We start from the raw sequence: 17,943 nt of genomic DNA, 5'->3' as shown, positions 1-17,943 counted from the left end.
TTTTCCTCTCCCTTGTCTCCCACCTCCCCTCTCTATTTTTATTATTTTTTTCCCTAAGCTTCTTCTCAGATGATATAAACGCTTCCGATTACCTAGACGGGAAGAAGGCAAACCCTCTTCAGCGCAGCACCGGGCTCGCCCCCGGAGCCGCACAGCCACCCCGAGCTCTCCCTGCTGCACGTTACCACGCCAGATCTGTTGACATTTTACTTGGGGGGGGGGGGGTGGGGGGGTAGGAGAGGGGGGGATGGGATGGGTAGAGAGAGGGGAAGGAAAAAGAAAAAAAAAAAAGAGAAGAGGGAAAAATAAAGTTTTAATGACATGTATGACATTAAATTAGGCAGTTTTACAATTGGGTTTGAATGCGATGCTAACTGATTACAACTGTGTTATCAAAAGGGTGATAAGATTTATAACTTCGTGAGCACAAGCCTCTCCTCTTAATGACAATAGATGTTCAATAGCAGAAATCTGGTTTCTATTTTCCAAGAAGAGACGCTGTGTGTCTCCGTTGCCCCTTTATTACCGCAGGATTCAAGATCCTCTCTAAAACAGCTTGGCACTTGGAAATCCACAGGCCAGGAATACCTTTATGGTCCCTATTAACTACTGTGTTATTTACACTTTCGCTGGTGCTTCTCACTCAATACCCGTATCACATACGATGGATAACACAGCCCCTCTCCTTGCCGTTTGCTGGGTATTTTGGGTTTATATTTTGCATTTTTTTGCTTTACAAAAGGGGGGGTGGGGGGAAGACGAGACCAAAAACACCCCACCCCACAGCCCTGCTTTACACCCCTCTCCTCCCCAGCTCCCTAAACCAACACATTAAGCAAACTTTAAAAACTGGGTTCCTATTACAAAGCAGCGCCCAGGACTAACTGCTTTAAAATTACTGCATAATTAGATTTAGTTGAATTTCACCATTAATTAGGCAGCCGCACTGCGGGGAGCCTTTGAAATCTGAGAAAATGGGAAAAATCATCTGAAGCACGTTTTTTAAACCCAACTTCAATAAATCCTGACAAGGCCTGCGTTTCTCCGTGTATCTCTTTCCATTCTACAAAGCAAAGCGAAGCGAGCGCGATCCCCAGGACCCACTAAAGTTTTAATTAAAAAAAAAAAAAAGAAATAAAAATAAAATCCATCTCTATTTCCACATCCCGCTCGTTATCAGCGGCGGCGGTTACGGAGCGCCTCGAAACATCCCCCCTTTCTCCTTCCCTTTGCCTTCTCTCTTCCCCACTCCCCTTCCCCCCCCCCCCCCCCCTTTTTTTTTTAAGGCACCTTCCCGAGGATCCCGCTGTCTCTGCAGGCGCAGACCCTAAATATAACACCCCGGGGTAGGTCGACTCCGCTTCAATGGCCATTGAGCCGCGCTCGCACGGGGGAGATGCTTCCACAGGTCATTTACATGCAGATGGGATACGAGCTCCGGGGGAAGCAGCTACACCGCCAGCCGCGGCCGCCGGCCCGGCAACTCTTCCCGCCGGCCGGCCCGGCCGCTTCCCCCCGCGGGCCGCTGCGCGGAGGGCGGAACGCCCCCCCCCAGCCCCGGCTCCGCGCGGCGCGGAGCGAGCAGGGCCGGGGACGCCATGTTGGCTGAGCTCATCGGACCCTGCGGCGGACTTTCCCACGCGTTGCCCCCGCGGCCGCGCAGCGCTCCGCGCACCCCCCGCCCTCCCCGCCGCCCGCCCACCCGCCCCTTCCCCGGCCGCCGGCGGCGCGGCCCCACGGGCGAGCCCCGCGGGCTGCGGGCGCTGCCCGGCCCCCGCCAGCCCCACACGCGGGCTGGCACCGCCCGCCAAGCGCCTCCTCTCGCCCCAGCCCTCCGCTTTTGTCTGAACCTGGGGGAGCCGCCTCCCCTCCGCGCCCCCTCCGCGCCCCGCGCACGCACCGCGCGGGCGGCCCCCCCGGGCCCCGCCGCCGCGCTCCCGGCGGGGTCGGGGCTGCTTCGGGCGAGCGGCGGCGGGGAGGGAAGAGGAGGAGGAGGAAGGGGTGGGGGTGAAGAAGACCTTTCCCGAGATGTGGTTTGCACCGCGGGCGGCTCTGCAGCTCGCGCTGTCGTTCCGGGTCGCCTTTGGGTCTTTCCCCGCCAGTCCCCGCGCCGGTGGCAGGGGCGGTGGGGAAGGATACGGCGAACTAAGATCAGATTAGAGAGAAGAAAAAAAAAAACAACAAAAAAAAAAACCAAACCACAACCAACAAATAAAAGGGAGGGTTGGGAAGGGGGGGAACCGCAAGGAAAAAAAATAAATTAGAGACTTAAAGGGAAAGAGTCGCCATGTTTAGCAGCTTTTTTTTTTTTTTCCCCTTAAAAAAAAAATCTCCTCAACTCCACATAGAACAAGCTTCTCGATCCCAACCCTCCTCTTTTGTCCAATTCAATCTTTGGATAGATCTTTTGTTCTAACTCAGCATGAAAAGAAAAACTTTCTTTAAATGCTATAAACTTAAAACTAACTGAAGTCCCTAAACAAATCCTCCTCTGAGCATTCCAAACATATATACATGGGGCTGGTGTGTGTGTGTGTGTGCGTGTGTGTGTGTGTGTGTGTGTTTTTATTTAACCCTGGTGCATTTTCTGTTTACTATTATTCTCTGTGAACCAAAGCTCGCTGCAAGAAACTTATAAATACAGAGATAGCTTACAGGCTTTAAAACATAAAAAGCAGAGAATGTTTTGGATTTGAAAATCATAAATTATAATTTAATGCCAATAACAATTTACAACAAATGGTTGTTTACAATAAACTAACACAAAACAAACAAGTCAGGATCCTGTGTTCTTAGTAAGCATAAAAACTTCACACACACACACTCACATGGATAGCACTTGCAATAGAAAAAGCTAAATCTAGAGGTCAGCAATCCCCTGCAATAATAGTATATTTATATATTTATATATATTTATATATTTATAGAAAAGGAGCCACGATTCAGATGTAAAACTCTGCTCAAATTCACAGTCATACGCCCCTCAGCCCCCAGTACAGATGTGTCTAACTGGAACACACTAAAGATCAGGGTTTAATCGACTTTGCAGAATGATCTCTCTCCCTCCCTCTCCCCCTCTTTTTGTGAAACCACAACATGGTGTAGTTACGTGTGGTAAAAAGGGAGAGGGGGAAACCTCAGACAAGAACAAAATTGCAAGCTTTCACATACAAAGCATCTGCTATAGACCAAGGGGAGGGCGGGTGGGGGGGGGTGGGGGGAGAGAGAAAAAAATAAATGACACACACACACACAAAACAAAATATCAACCCCTTGCAAAACCACATCATCTTGCCTTCCTTCAGATTTGGGGTGGTTTTTTGTTTTGTTGGGGGGGGTGTCCCTTTTTTCTTTTTAGCTTTTTTTTTTTTTTTTTTTTTTTTTGCCTGCTCGGGATAGCACTAAATTCACAAATGGTGTGTCCAACCCTGTGCCACTCGCCCGGGCAGGTCCCCGCCGCATCAGTGGGAACGGTGCCGGTGCGAGGGCTGCAGGAGAGGGCCCTGCAGCTACACGGGAGAGATGCATGGACGCCTACGCATGTATGTATGCAAGTATACATACAGACATATATCCCATATGTAAAATATAGAGATGACCTGTGGTCATGCTTTCACAGTCTAAGGTAAAAAAAAAACCACTTGAGAGTATATATACATTAAAAACCGACTCCTCAGTGCTAGAAGCTAAAGCCACTCCATTTGAAGACCTCTCAATGACAACGATAGATGGCAACTACGGAGTATTATAAAAAATCACACATACTTAAAGAAAACTCATTGCAAACAACTGACCTATATTTACAATACTGCTATTACCTTGCTTGAATGATCTTGTGCGCGTATGTCAGACATTTACAAAAGATTTTTCGCCCCATTCTGATCATAAAATAGATACTGATCTCCAGATTTCTAATACTTTTTCACAACAATACCTTTCCTACGCAGGCACTTAAGTGTGACAAAAATAAGGGCCTTTTTTTTCCAGAAAATCCATTTTTAATTAACAGGAGGATTAGATGAATGGGGGTTGATGGTTTACCATTTCAGCATAGTACTTCCTAAAACCAGAGATAAACCACGAACTTAAGTCCTCCACCCCCATCCCGGAATTAAACAGGTAAATACACTACAATACATCTGCTACAAACTTACTGTGACAAGTAAACAAATCAATTGCCTATGGACTTAAATGACTGCAAACTATAGAGAAGTAATGTGGTTTCTGAAAGACATTTATGACAGCCAAACAAGTTTCAGATATCAAATAATATTTTAATTTCTGAATACTTTCAATTTTCCTTGGAATATAACACACAAAGACTCGACCAAACAGTTCAGTTATTATAACTTTTACAGTATACAGAAATGTTGCACTTAAAAAAAAAAAACCTTCAGTTTTTTAAAACACAAAACTGTAAACTCTAAGATACTGAATCAATCACGTTATCTATAAGTGCCAACAGTGTTATTTTGTCATGCTGATTTCAATGGTATTTTTTAAAAAGGGAAAATATCAACAATTATTATAATACAAAGGGCTTGCAAATATACAAACAGATAGAGGAGTTTAATAACAATTCATGATGAACTATGTGGAACCCAATTCAAATTACAAAAGTTCACTTTGCTTGTTTGTTTGTTTTTAAAATCAAAACCGTAGTGTGTCTTGGACACAAATTCCTTCTACCTATAATAAGTCCCCACAGTTCATTTTCTCTCCAAAATATCAAAAAACCTAGATTTGGGGGTAGTTATATGACACGTGTGGTTCATTCGGGTCTATATAATTATAGCTCTCTCAGCTTCAAGCTAGATTTTGGGTCACCACCTTAAGTGCGCTTCCATCATTGTGTTGTTGAGGGTTTTTTTTTCTCTTTTCCTTTCTTCCTATGATACTTTCGTGGACTCAGTTTTAATTCTTTCAGAACATATATTTTAAGGATACACAGTTGTGTTTTTTTTTTTAAAGAAGCCAAGGTTATATCAAAAATTATTATAGAACCACAGAATAAACTGGTTTGAAACCAGAAAAATACAAAAAAGAACAGCTATAGGTACATAGACACATAGGACAATTAATAATTTGGAAAAAAAAAGACTTACTTTCTTCCGTTCTGCTAATTTTCTCCAAATTTCCTTTAAATGCACTTTAAGCGAGATTTTTTTAAAAAGTTTACCCCAAAAAAAGAAAAAAAAGAAGAAAAAAGAAAAAAAGAAAAAGCCCACCATTGTTTCTTTTCTTCTTCTTTCTCTTTTTTCTTTCTTTCTTTCTTTTTTCTTTCTCTCTTTTTTATTTTTTACAAAAAATGATAAGTAGCAAGTTTTTTTTTCTGAACAACACGGGAGTTTTTAATGCATTCTGTAAAAGTTCATTTGACAGTCTCTTTTTTTAATTCACAGTCCATTAATTTTTTCCTGTCTTCTCTTAGCAAACTTGTAACATCCTTTTACATCCTTTCTTAGCAGAAGGAAATTTAAGAAACAACCAGAACCCAAATGTCATTTGCTTTCCTTTCACTCTCTTTCATCTCCCTTTTCAATTTTAAATTTTTAATTTTTTTTTTCTCTCTCGAATATTTTATTGAATGGACATATAAGGCCAGTTAAAACTGCTGCCAGACAGTAACATATCCCTGATTAGGGTTTCTATGGGGGTTTTACCTACCAAACGGACGAAAAACAATTGCTCTATGACAGAAGAGGAGACAGTGCGAAGGGAGGGGAGACGTAGTAATAGCTTCCCGAATCGTGTTGGCTGGTTGGGATACTGGCTCCTAACATACTCTTCCAAAGCACACTGTGACTTCTCCTGTAAACTTTCAACATGGGCTACATCAGAGAGACCACAGGCATCTAGAAGAAAGTGTATTAAAAAAAAAAAAAAAAAAAAAAAGAAAGAAAAGAAAAAAAGAAAACAATCATCAGATTAAAAAGTTGTTGTTGGTTTTTTAAAATTTTTAATTTGATCTTTTTTATTGCTAGAATTAAGTGTAGATCGTGCGCCATCACCTCGCCCCCCAGAGTTTAAGTAGGTTTTACCAAAAGGGACAATCTCTCTCATGTGTGTGTGTTTGTATTTCTCTCTCTTTTCTGGAGGGTCTCCTTTAGGACAGAGCACAGCTCCCAGAGTCGAGATTTCTAATGGCCCGACAGACCTGAGGGACTGACAAGGAGGTGCTGGCCAAGCATAATTTTGTATATCTATATTTTTAGGGGGAAAGGCTGGGGGGGCAGGGAAGGCTTGACTCAAAAGGGGGGAAAGGGAGCCACTATTTCTCCTCCCCCCCCCCCCCCCTTGGAAAATAATTGGGGAGAACTTAACCATGTGATGAGAAGAAACATTAATAATAGCGATAGAAATCATAATAATAATAAAAAACTGGCCCAGCCAAAGATAATGGCGCCCCGGATCCAGCAACAGATTCTCCCCCAAAGAAGACAACGCGTTTTTCTTCAGTCTTTGAAACTGATTTAAGTGGCCCTTTAAAACTGATCTTGTCAGTTTAGCCTATTCAGAGGCAGCCATGCAAACTGTGATCTCTCTGTTCATTTGAGCTGTTTCTTTTCCCCCCTCTTTTCTTTTCTCTTTCTTTCTTCCCCCCCCTCCACTCCCCCCTCTTTTTTTTCCTCTTCTTCTTCTTTTTAAACCTAAAGGCCCTTACAAGAAGAAAACTCCCTGATAGGGTCTGGACATTTTTTTTTCCTTTTTTTTCCTGATACGCTAAAATACAATAAGTTCCCTTTAAATCAGAGACGTCTGTGCTGAAAGAGCACAGGTTGTGACCTGACCTCCCTGTGGCTTTCCTAGGCACAGGGCTAACACATGCATATTCTGCGAGTCATTAGAACCCAGATTTTTTTTTTTTCTCTTAAAAGAGGCTGCAGCAAACATTATATGCATCTATGTGCGTCTGCTTTACATCAGGGAGCGTTATTGGGGTGCTGCAGAAGCTGCACGCATCACCCTATTTTTTTTTTTTTTTTTTTTTTTGCATGCGGCTATCTTCCCCTGAATCAGATAACAAGAAACGTTTATCTAGTTGGGAGGCAATTTACACGCCAGGCCTCACATTTTGAAAATAGTAATAAATTAAACAGTTACGACAGGATCGGACGATTGTTTTCTCAGAAGGCTAAAAAATAAAAAAAATAATAAAAAAAAAGTGATTTGGGAGAAAAGGCAGGATTGGAAATAAACTCCTCGGTGTGGGTGTGATCTGGCCAGGGGCTGGGGAGGGATGTGAGCGTGTGTGGGATCCTTACCGAGTGTTTGAACGAGGGAGAGGAAAATACATCCTAAGAAAACGATGGAAAAATAAAATAAGCACCCCCCGTACACCCCTTCCCACTCGGGATCTCTGTCTCCCTGTGGCTAGATGCACCCTGCTCATTGATCACCTTAGGACTTTAGCATGAGTAATTTGGGGGGGGAGGAAAAAAAAAAAAAGAGAAGTTTTTTATGTGTAAAGCAATAATATATAAAAGGAAGTTTAGGTCACGACCCAGAACCTGGACAAAGTCCAGAAAATGACTTCGTTCCCCAGACCCCCTTTAACACAACAAGGAACGGATTGTGAGCCCTTCTTTTCCCACATAAACTACATTTTTTTCCTGTTTCCTGATATCAGGCTTTAAAAAACTCCGATGAGTAATTATTTTACAGGCCTGCTTCCATTCATATGTTTATCGCGTGGCCACTTTCCCAAGCTTTCAAATGAGTTATAGAAGAAATATAGGTATTTTTAAACTTAATCCCAAAACTTCTAGGGCTCCAGCACATTGCCTTGCCAATGCAGCCTTAAAGTTAGCAATCTGAGATAACGTATTGCACAAATTAGCAAGCAGATTTTTTTTTCCTCAAAAAAAAAAAAAAATTTAGCCTCCAGAGTTAATATCAGGATTATTACTCACCCAGGTTAAACTCTAGTGCAAGCTAATTAGATTTCACAACGCACTCAATTATTGCTTTATAACTCATGCACTATTTCTAGGCAGCAAAAGTTGACACATATCCCCCCCCCACCCCCCCCCCCCACCCCCCTTTGATTATCTAAGAAACACCTCGAGGTCTTTTCCTCGGGAGAGGCATGGCTGTGCCACCCCGGAATTACACTGCAGAGCGGCAGCTTCAGTCTCCTCTTACTTTTTCATACTATCCCTGTCTACTTATGGTAATGATCTTTTCGCACCCGCTACTCGCTTTCGACTATGCAGTTCCTGCTGGGTACAAATGCAAACTTTTCCCCTTAGCTTAAATGACACAGAACTGCTCACTGCCACATTCTGTTTAAATCAGAGACAGCTCTTTGGAAAGTTGATTTATTTTATTTTATGAGATGGCAGGGAACATATTTTAAACTCAGCTTTGCGCATTTAACTTTTTTTTTTTAATTCAATTTTTAATCCTGCAGGGCTTTTTTCCCTTCCTGGCTGCCCATAAAATGATCCTCTTTTTAAAGTGGTTTCACTGATAGGACGACTTGTATTTAACAACATCAAACAGATTTTGCTGCTGTTCGGATGCGTGTCATTAAATGCAACAACCCAGAGCTATACTGTTAAATAAAATATTATTTTCAATGGGAAAAGCGCAGTCTCTCGTGGCGAATGGGTGCCTCTCCCCGAGCACCCTCTTCCCCCATCCCCAGCATTGTTCAGCTAGGGTTGGGGTGTTTTTTGGTTGCCTTTTTGTGTGTGTGTGTATTTTATTTCCTTTTTTTTTTTTTTTTTTTTTTTTTTAATTTTGCACTCCCTGGAAGATGGGATGCTCAGATCCGAGGCCCTGAAGGGGAGACCACAGGGCACCGTTTCCTAAAAGGAAAGAGACCACACTGGTTCTCAGGGGGGCTAGGGAGCAGTGATGGGGTGCAGGCAATAACACTTTGCAAGAGCAAACAGTTCTCAGGGAGGCAGGGGGCAGGGGGCCCAGGGAAGGAAAAAGGAAGAGCAAAGAAATGCTGCCTACCTGAGGTGAAGAGGACTATGGCCTTTAAACAGCTATATTCTGCAGAGTCGACATGCAATGCTTTCAGTTTTTCTACTTGCTCTTGGAAGATTCGTATGTGGTCCATAAAGGCGACCACTCGGTCAGCAGACATTGGCGAAGCGTGGAGGCCAGCAGCTGCCAGGAGCGGAGCTACGTGGAGGGGCATGGAGCACTGGGCAGCGTTGAGGACAAATAACTCGCTCCAGGTCAGCCTCAGGAGGGCCACCTGGTCTGTGATCTGGAGGTCTGGGAAGAAGGGGATATTCCTGGCCCACTCCACCGCGCTGAAGAGCATCCTAGCTGCCAGTTCACAAATGTTCTCGATGCCCATGATGTTGTTGGGTTGCATGCACTGACTGCCAAAGCGGGAGGTGGGGTAGGGCTCTGCTCTCAGAAGAAGGGAGATATATCCGGATAGGTAGGAATGGCAGTTGAGAGGGTCCCCGTTTGTCAAGGCGAACTGACCATGAGTTGGCTGTGTGGGTGGCATTCTGCCCCTCTGGACCGCTGCAGTAAATAAAGAAGAAACTACAGCTATTAATATCTGAATTGCAACCATCCGTTCAAATACAGCCTGCTTTGTGTGCTTCTGCGTGCGTGTGTGACACCGTACCAAGTCAGCTTAAGGGGGAACATGCATTTTTCCAGTCAGAGTTCAGCCCGTACCCCTGTTTTAAGGCTCCACAGTTCCCGGGTCAAGTAAAAGCAACAATAAAAGCTGAGCAATGCTGTCCGCTCGGCCAGCACTGCCTGAAGGAGCCCGAGATCCTCACTTCCCAAAACATACCACAATTCAGTTATTCCCCCCTCCACCTCCACCGCCACCCCTCCTTCAAGAGATGCAGGATACGTCTTTGTGTGCCCGAGTATTTTTCTTCATTACACCTAAAACAGCTTATTGATTCGAGGCTGGGGGAGCGGGATGGGGAGGGAGGGGGGAGAGGGAAGAAACACTTCAGTTCAAAATCCCCGGCACTGGTCCCACACGCGTTTCTCACCCCCTGAATATATTGTTGCTGCTACTATTATATACCACCCCACCCCCACCCCCCTTCTTAAAAAATATCAAAGGAGGCGAGATCACCCCACAACATCCCCAGCAGGTCCCCTGGTGAGGCTGGGGGCATTATCCAAAGGCACCTTCCTCAGCTGCCCATGGAAAGTGGGCCTTTCATTTTGTTAATAAATTTACACGGTGACAGCGAGAGAAAAAGGAGCGAGAAAAAGGGCTCAGAGGCAGAGAGACGGCGAGAAGGGAGAACGCCTAAAAATGTGCTTGATTTATATTTGTTATCGCATGTATTACAAGGTTAGTTACTCTTGCAGAAACACAAAGAGAGGAGCCCAGCGAGTCCCAAGCCCCCTAACCCTTAACCTACATAGCAGCGTCCAGACACAGAGCATGCACTGGAAAACTGCAGGCTCACATTTCTCGTCTAATTTTATATCACAAAGACTCGACTTCCAGAGACCCGAGCACCCCACACTTACTTCTGGGCTGCTCCTTCCCCCCCCCACCCCGTCCCTTCTACCTCCTCCTGCCTCTCCCGGAGGGACACGAAAATAAGAAGAGAAAAGTGAGATAATAACAATCAGGAAAGGCAGGCACACGGCAACGTGTAGCTAGAGATGCACACGCGCGGAGATGTGTGTATGTATATATATTTTTAAAGGAGGAAAAATCCGGCTGGGAATCCACAGTGGAGTGCTGTAGAGCCTCGGTAGGGTGAGTCCCATTGTAATAGTAATTTGAACCGCCTGTGTAAAATTGCAATCTAAGGCAGGGTGCTGGAGGATATATATATATATTGTCTGTCTGTCTGTGTGTGTGCATCTCGTGAGGCTCCGTGTGTGTGTACACACACGCACAGGGACACACACACCACACACAGAGACAGAGCTGCTCGGGGGACGGGGGCTAACGCTGAACATGCAGGAGGAAACATGAAGGAAAAGTAACCGCACGTCAGAATAATCATCTCGCTCCTAAGCAGCGTGAAACTAAAAATCCACTTCCAATAAACCTCCATCAGCAAAATCAAAACAAACACAAATCAATTACGAGTGCAGGAGAGAGCATGCAAGAGCCCCTGCCTCCCCTGCCCACCCTCTCCAACACCTCTTTCTTTCATTACCAGAAAGTTTCTGTCTGTTTATTCGGGGGTGGGGGTGGGAGGAGGGGGGCGAGGAAAGGTTCTGGTTGGGGTTTGGGGAGGGAGGTGAAAAATAAAAAGAAGAATAAAAAAAAAACCCCAAACAACAAAACAACAACAACAACAAAAAAAAAAAAACCAAACCAAAACCCAAAACGCAGCGAGTGAAAAAAATTGCAAAACAAATGAAATCCCAATACCTTCCCGTCTCATGCCAACTTTGAGGCATTTTTTGAGGCGGCAGTACTGACACTGATTGCGGTGGTGCTGGTCAATGGGACAGTTCCTGTTGGCACGACAAGTGTAGCTGAGATTCCTCCTTACACTCCGCTTGAAGAAACTCTTGCAACCCTCGCAGGTAAACTGGCCATAATGTTTGCCACTAGACTTGTCCCCACAAACCACACATTCAATGTGCTGCTGCTGCTGCTGTTTGTCTCCTTGGTTCTGCTGGCTTGGCGGGTTGGTCTGGGCTGGCGTACTGGGAGGGCCCCCGGGCCCCGGGGTCTGTGGGGTGTGCGGGGCCCCGGCCGGGGGTCCCTGCACCGGCGGGGCTTGCGAAGGCTGCGTTCCCTGAGCTCCGGGCACATCGTCCTGGGGGTCTCGCCACGCACCGACTACCATTGCCATATCTATTGGACACCGTTGCCAAACTTCCTGTTCCCCCTTTATTTTCAAAGTTTGTTTGCTTTGCTTTTCAGATCAGCTTTGCAGCAGTCTTTTTTCCCCCCCCCTCCCCTCTCTCTCTCTCTCTTTCCCCCTCTCTCTTTTGTTGTTTTGCCCCCCCCCCCTTTTTTTTTTTTTTTTTAGGAGGGTCGGGGTGGGGGGGATCTCCCGGTACCGGCGAAGGTGCAGAAGCACGGGGCGATGGAGGTGTGTGTGCGGGGGGGGCGAGTTGCGAGTCGATTGTCTGGGCTCCAGGAGAGCAAAGTAAAGGGGTGGTGGGGGTGGGGGAGAGAGGGGGAGAGAGAGAGAGAGAGAGGAGGAAAAAAAAAAAATCTCTTCAAAGATCTCCCTCTCTCTCTCTTAGAGCTGATCTGCAGCAGAGTAGTTGAAGGAGGAGAGGCGGGTGTCTGGGGGCCAGGTCCAGGGAAGCTCGCAGTCAGCCATTCAGGAAAGCCATCAAAATAAGAATGAATAAAAGGTTAAAGATTACACACACAGAGGAAAAAAACACGCACAGCTGAGGAGACTTTTCTCGGCGCGGAGAGCGGACGGTCTCGCCGTAGTTTTTGGAAGTCCAGCTTGCAGCAGCAACATCAACTGCGATCGCTTTGTTTTTGTGGGCTTTTTTTTTTTTTTTTTTTTTCCTCCTCCTCTTTCCTCCTCTCTCTCTCTCTGCTCTGTCTCTCCTCCCTCCTTCGCTCGCTTTAATTCTTCCTCTCCGCCGCTCCGCCCGGGCGCTGCTCTCTTTCTCTCTCTCTCTCCCTCTTTTGGGCTCGGGGGTGGGGGGGCTGGCTGTTGGGTTTTTTTCCTCCTCCTCCTCCTCTCCTCGCTTTTTTTTAATTATTATTATTATTGTTATTATTATTAATTGTTATTATTATGATTGTTTATTTGTTCCTCCTCTCCGTCCCCGCCGCGCTGCGCTGCGCTCCGCTCTGCCCCGCTCAGTCGGTTCGCCGCTCCCGCCGCGCCGTGTCCCCGCCGCCGCTCCCGCCGCCGCTCCCGCCGCCGCCACCGCTCGGGTGCTGCCGCCGCCGCCGCCGCCGCCGCCGCCGCCGCCGCGCTGCCTTATGCTGCTTCTGCCGCCTCGCAAGTGGGCTCTCGCCTCCGCGCCGCCGGTGCTCACGGCGCGGGCGGGGGGAGGGGGGCCGCGGGGCGGGGGGGGAGGGAAGGAGTCAACTCGCCAGCGCAGCGCCCAGCCAGCCAGGATGATAAAAGAGGGGAGCGGGAGGAGGAGGAGGAGGAGGAGGAGGAGGAGAGGAGGAGGAGGAGGGAGAGAGGGAAGGATCATAACCCAGCGCGCAGCATCGCTCCTCAGCCGGGGGGGGGAGAGGGGAAAATCACCGCGGGGAGAGCGGGGGGGGAGAGCGCCAGCCCTTCCCCCCCCCCCCCAAAAAAAAAAAAAAAAAAAAAAAAAAAGCAGCGGCCCCCCGGCGGCGGGAGGGGCGGGGCGGGGCGGGGCGCGGCGGCGCGGGCGGGCGGCGTGTGGGCCGAGTGGCGAGCGCGCTCCCCGCCGGCCGCTCGCCCCGCTGGCGGGAGAGTGAACTTTGACACGACTGCTGCAACTTAGCGCACGTTGCCATGGCGACCGCGCGCCTTATAAGGCAACCCGACCGGCGTTTGACTGGTCAAAAGCTCGCGCCCCGCCCCTCGGCCCTCATTGGGCCGCGACGCCCTGCGCGGCCTGCCATGGCCGCCGCCGCCGCCCGCGCGGTCCTAGAGGCAGGCGCTGCCCCGCCGCTGGCCGCCGCCACGGGGGCCGGGGCCGGGGCGTCCCCCCCGCGCACCCCGCGCCGCGCTCCTCGCTCTCTCCGCTCCTCACCCCGCGTCCCCCTCGCCGCGCTCCCCACCCCGCCGGGGCGAAGGGTTACGGCCATCCCGGCGAGCGGAGCGCAGCGCCGCCGCCTCACCTGGGGGGCCGCCTGCCGGGGCACGGCCCCGGGGGGTCGTGAAGGGGGGCGGCGGCGGGTGAAAATCAGAAAACTGACGCTAAACCGAGGTAAAACTCCACTGAATAAACCAAACCCGAGCGACCGCCGCCGCCTGGGGGAGGGGGGTGGCCGCCGTCTCCCCGTAAGGGGCAGGGCTGCTCAAGTACGGGGGGTCCCGCCGGGCGCTGCGGCCGGGGGCGGCGGTGCCCGAACCCCCCTCGGCCTCGCTGCGGAGGGGGCCGTTGGGCCGCGGCACCTGCGCTCGCCCCGGGCGCTCCGCGGAGTGCGGAGCGTCCCCCCGCGCCCCGGGACCGGCCACTCGCCCGGCCCTGGCGCGGCAGCGGGGCACGGCCGCTCCTCCCGACCTGCGCCCGCCGCGCCGGCGCCTCCTCTCCCGCGGCTTCACAGCGGACACCGTCTACCCCTTCCCCCGGGCACGGCCGTGGAACCGACCCGCAACGCCTGCCGGCACCGTGACACCCGTGTCTCTGCCCTCGCAGCCTCCGCGGCATCGCGCCGGCGCGGCTCACCTCAGCCCCCGTAACTTTATTTTGGGGATTCGGGTTTTTATTTTATTTTTTTTTAGATCACACGTACCGTGACACGGTAACACAACCTCAGTGCTGTAGTGGGAGCACCGCTGAATAGGTAACCGATCTAAGTACGCGGGGATAGTTGTTTATTTCCCGCTGAATACAGCCACCGGGCAGCGGCACCGGGGCTTGGAGTTCATCTCCCGGTGAAATGGCCAAAGGACACCCGAGCAGGCGGGGGGCACGGACACATACAAAGGAAAACACGTTAAAGAGCCAGCGGGGCGCCCGGCCGGTGCTCCTGCGCCAGCACAGCGTGCAGCTCACGGTCGAGCCGGTCATCGAGCGGGGCCGTGGGGACACAGACCTGTGCGCGACTCTGCGGAGGATTAATTGCCCCTCACCTCCTCACACACAGTTTTTCATGTTGCCACATGCACACCCCCTTCTGCCGCAGAAATAATATATGTGGCTAAAGCCGCAGGTGCTGGGGTGATGGGACAGTTGTACAAAGCACCCAGACTTGTCAGTGTCCTGCCTGGAAACTCGGGGTGTGGAGACCCCACGAGCGAAGATGTGCTGCGGCTCAATTTCAAAGACAAGGCTGCGGCATTCCCATTGATCCTGACGGAGCAAATATAACCTTCCCCCGAAACCAGGGACCAGGAGAGACTGGGAAGACGGAAGGGGGGAAAGGAATCCTTCCCCGTTAAAATGTGGGCAACTGCCTCCCGATTTCCAAATAACCCAGAGCCGATCAGGTCACCTTTCGGGGAGGGTGGGAGAAGGTAGGGGTTCAAAATGCAGAACGGTCATAGATGGCTGCTGATGTTGAATTTCCTGAGGGGGGAAAGACCCCACCAAAACCCCCACAACCCCAAAAAAACAACCGACCAAACCCCCCAGCAAAACAAAACCAACCCAACACTAACCTTTCCTGTCTCGAACCTGACAAAGTAAACAAGATTAATTCACCATATGAAAAAACATTAATGCCGTCTTAACAAATGCAGAAATCAGAAGAGAAAGCGGTTTTAACAGGACGTGCAATATTAATAGTTTGAACGTACGATCGTGAAAATGAAAAGCCATTGATATACGCTTAAAAGCCGCCGTATACGCTGATTGCTCAAGCATTAATGAAGAATGCCCCAGATTAACTATTTGCTCTTCGAGGGATGCAGCAATATAACATCTATTAGCACCATTAGATGCTTTGCTATTTATTTGAAAACACCCGTGCGAGTGGGTTGAGGCAGAACAGATGAATGTAAAAATGAACTGCAGCTAATTTCGCTAAATAATGCTGGAAACCTGAGCGCCTCGCAAAGAAGGGGGATATTTTCAACTGTCCTTCCCCGAGCCTAATGACAATAGGAATGCTCTGTTTTAAAAGTAAGACCGTATTGGTTTTCCAAATAAACAGATGTATCCCTCCTGCCATTTTACTGCAGATGTAAATTTATTTTAATGAGAGGGAGTGGAAGGATTTATTTTGCTAAAATAGAGTTGGGGATAGAACCCGTGTAAATCTTTATGTTTTAAAAAAAGAGGAGGAAGGAGGGGGAAGCTGCTTTCCTGGCAGAAAGCTGCCTAACAGTCATCTAATTCTTTCTAGATTAAATCGCAATATGAATACAGCATCGAACAAATACCGAGTTTCGCTCTGAACTCAGTGGAAAGCAGTTACGTCTAACAGAATTCAATGAATTCCTCTTCTCCCTCAATGTAGTATGTGTGTGTTTTTCTCTTCCACCACACTGAAGTTCCATGAATAGGGAAAGTGGCTCCTATTGTGTGCCTCTGAACTTCCAAGTCAATGCAATTTTTAACCACTGGCTTGTGGTACTTTGAAAATCACCAGGGGCTGTCAGAGTTGGGTCCTCTGAAAAATTTACAGTGCTAAATCAGAGCATATGCTGGGAGAGAGGAAAAAAAATTGCTGAAGATTGGAGCAAGTACAGTATCCGGCTGCCCCCTAGTGTAAGTCCCTCATCTGCCTAAAATCCAACTTTAAAAGAAAAGGATCTCTTAAAGGGAAACGACTTTTGGCTCACGTATGCATACGAGAATGAAACTTCTGTACATTTTAATCTGATTAATTCCTAAGGATTTAAAATTAATTGGCTTGGGCGCTCCTAGACCGGACTATAAGATTTCTGCATCAGGGTTTCTGCGGGCGCTGTACTGAATAGGTATTTTTAAGGGACAGTGGTAAGGGATTGGGGGGGGGGGGGGAGAGAATCCTGTTTTGTGATTATTTTTTTTTAAACGAGGAACCGTGCCTCGCATGCTGTTGTCAGAGCAAAACACTTTTGCTGCTTAAAGTCAGATCTACGTCTTTTGCAGTAATACTTTAAAAAAAAAAAAGGATAAATAATTGCCTTAAAGCCTCAGCCGAACTGCCAACCACACCTTCGGATGGTGAGTATATTCCAGCTTCTTTCCATTGTACTTGCTTAGCCGGAGAAGGGACCGGAGGGGGAGAGGGGATCTCGGCGCTATACCTTCACCACCGACCTTTTTTTTTTTTTTTTCCTTCCCCCCCTTCCTTAAATAAATGCTGCCAGCTGCACGCGGCGACACAATTCCGTGCAGTTTAATACCTATCACTTAAGTTAAGAGACTCGTCCTCCCCTCCCCACCCTCCCGAGCAGGTCAGTCCGCCGCTCCCCCCGAGCAGCCCGGAGCCCAGGCAGGGGCGGCTGCCACCGGGCTCTGTCTCCGGGACGCTGCTTTGGAAATGACTTTGAGGCGCTTTGCCTCGGACCTGGAAGCCGATTCCGGTCGTTGGGTTTGGTCGCTTGTTTGTTTGTTTGCTGCTTGCTTTATTTAGCTAAAGGATGTGCTAACTGATGGTGCTGCAATTACACATACTTGGGTCTGCCCCCCTCCCCTCTTCCCCTCCTTAGAGCAACCCACGTAACCTTAGAAACGATCGTTTAAGACGTACGTTAGCTAACATTTGCTTTTTTGGATTTTTTGTTTTCCTTAAAAGAGAAACACAAGAATCACAACACATTGCCCGAAAAAAAGTGTCAAAGAAGAAGAAAAAAAACTATAAGTAAACATACCAAAACCATATTTGCCTTGTTCAAGGTCCCAAATCGCTTGCATCTTCCTTTTTCTACCTCTCCTTTAGTTTGGCAGGTGAAACAAACAAACAAAAAAAAAATCAGACCGCTGTTTGCCCCCCAGAAAGATGTGCGTTGGGTAATTAAAGAGAAGTCTCCTTCTTGGTGTTTATCTAAGCGATTGTGCAAACTGATTAAAAAAAAAAAAAAAGAGAGAGAGAGAGGAAAAAAAAAAAAGTAAAGTTACAGCCTTCAGGGGGGGAAAAAAGGAGGCAAGGTGAAGGGAATAGATTTCCCACAACCTAAAGGGAAGTGCTTTCGATGTATTATTAGCGATCAGCCTTGGGAGACAGGAAAAAAAAAATCCTGAACACACTCTAACTTTACACAGACAAGATTTCAGGGGGGGCTTTGTACATTGCTGCTTAGGAATGTGCGCCTCGCCTTTAAGAAAAAATCCCCAAGCCCAAGGTAGGAGATGTCTTTGAGTGATCCTTGTCTCTCATTTCATTCCTTAGAAGGAAGAGCGTCTCGCTACACCTTGTTTGGAGCTGGAAAGGCGAGACTTAAAAAAAAAAAAAAAAAAAAAGGAAAAATA

At 48.2% G+C, this 17,943-nt stretch overlaps 1 protein-coding gene across 4 annotated transcripts; it reads right to left on the bottom strand.

Annotated features, from left to right (window-relative positions):
• Positions 1–4,253: 4,253 nt before the first annotated feature.
• On the bottom strand, positions 4,254–17,881 carry NR2F2 (nuclear receptor subfamily 2 group F member 2). 4 transcript variants are annotated; one of them, XM_005242434.3, is made up of 3 exons: positions 17,346–17,881; positions 8,968–9,495; positions 4,254–5,855 (listed from the first exon to the last, which is right to left on the bottom strand). In XM_005242434.3, exons 1-3 carry the CDS (start codon positions 17,386–17,388, stop codon positions 5,581–5,583), a joined length of 846 nt encoding a protein of 281 aa, XP_005242491.1. In that variant the 5' UTR covers positions 17,389–17,881; the 3' UTR covers positions 4,254–5,580. The 4 variants fall into 4 exon arrangements, with proteins under 4 accessions (XP_005242491.1, XP_005242486.1, XP_005242487.1 ...); XM_005242429.4 differs by lacking the exon at positions 17,346–17,881 and adding an exon at positions 11,342–13,014 and having other exon boundaries at positions 8,968–9,516; XM_005242430.3 differs by lacking the exon at positions 17,346–17,881 and adding an exon at positions 11,342–13,001.
• Positions 17,882–17,943: the final 62 nt, after the last annotated feature.

The sequence above is a fragment of the Falco peregrinus genome, chromosome 1 (assembly GCF_023634155.1).
Source record: "Falco peregrinus isolate bFalPer1 chromosome 1, bFalPer1.pri, whole genome shotgun sequence".
In the NCBI taxonomy this organism is placed as follows: Eukaryota; Metazoa; Chordata; class Aves; order Falconiformes; family Falconidae; genus Falco; species Falco peregrinus.
Note: the sequence above shows the minus strand (reverse complement) of the source record. Positions and strands in the feature narration are given on the sequence as shown.

Excerpts from the sequence above, each read along its gene's own strand:
- NR2F2 (XM_005242429.4), bottom strand. The coding sequence starts at position 11,771 with ATGGCAATGGTAGTCGGTGCGTGGCGAGACCCCCAGGACGATGTGCCC. Across the intron at positions 9,517-11,341 it reads AGTTGGCATGAGACGGGAAG|TTTCTTCTTTATTTACTGCA; the intron begins GTATTGGGATTT and ends TAATAGCTGTAG. Across the intron at positions 5,856-8,967 it reads CATAGTCCTCTTCACCTCAG|ATGCCTGTGGTCTCTCTGAT; the intron begins GTAGGCAGCATT and ends ACTTTCTTCTAG.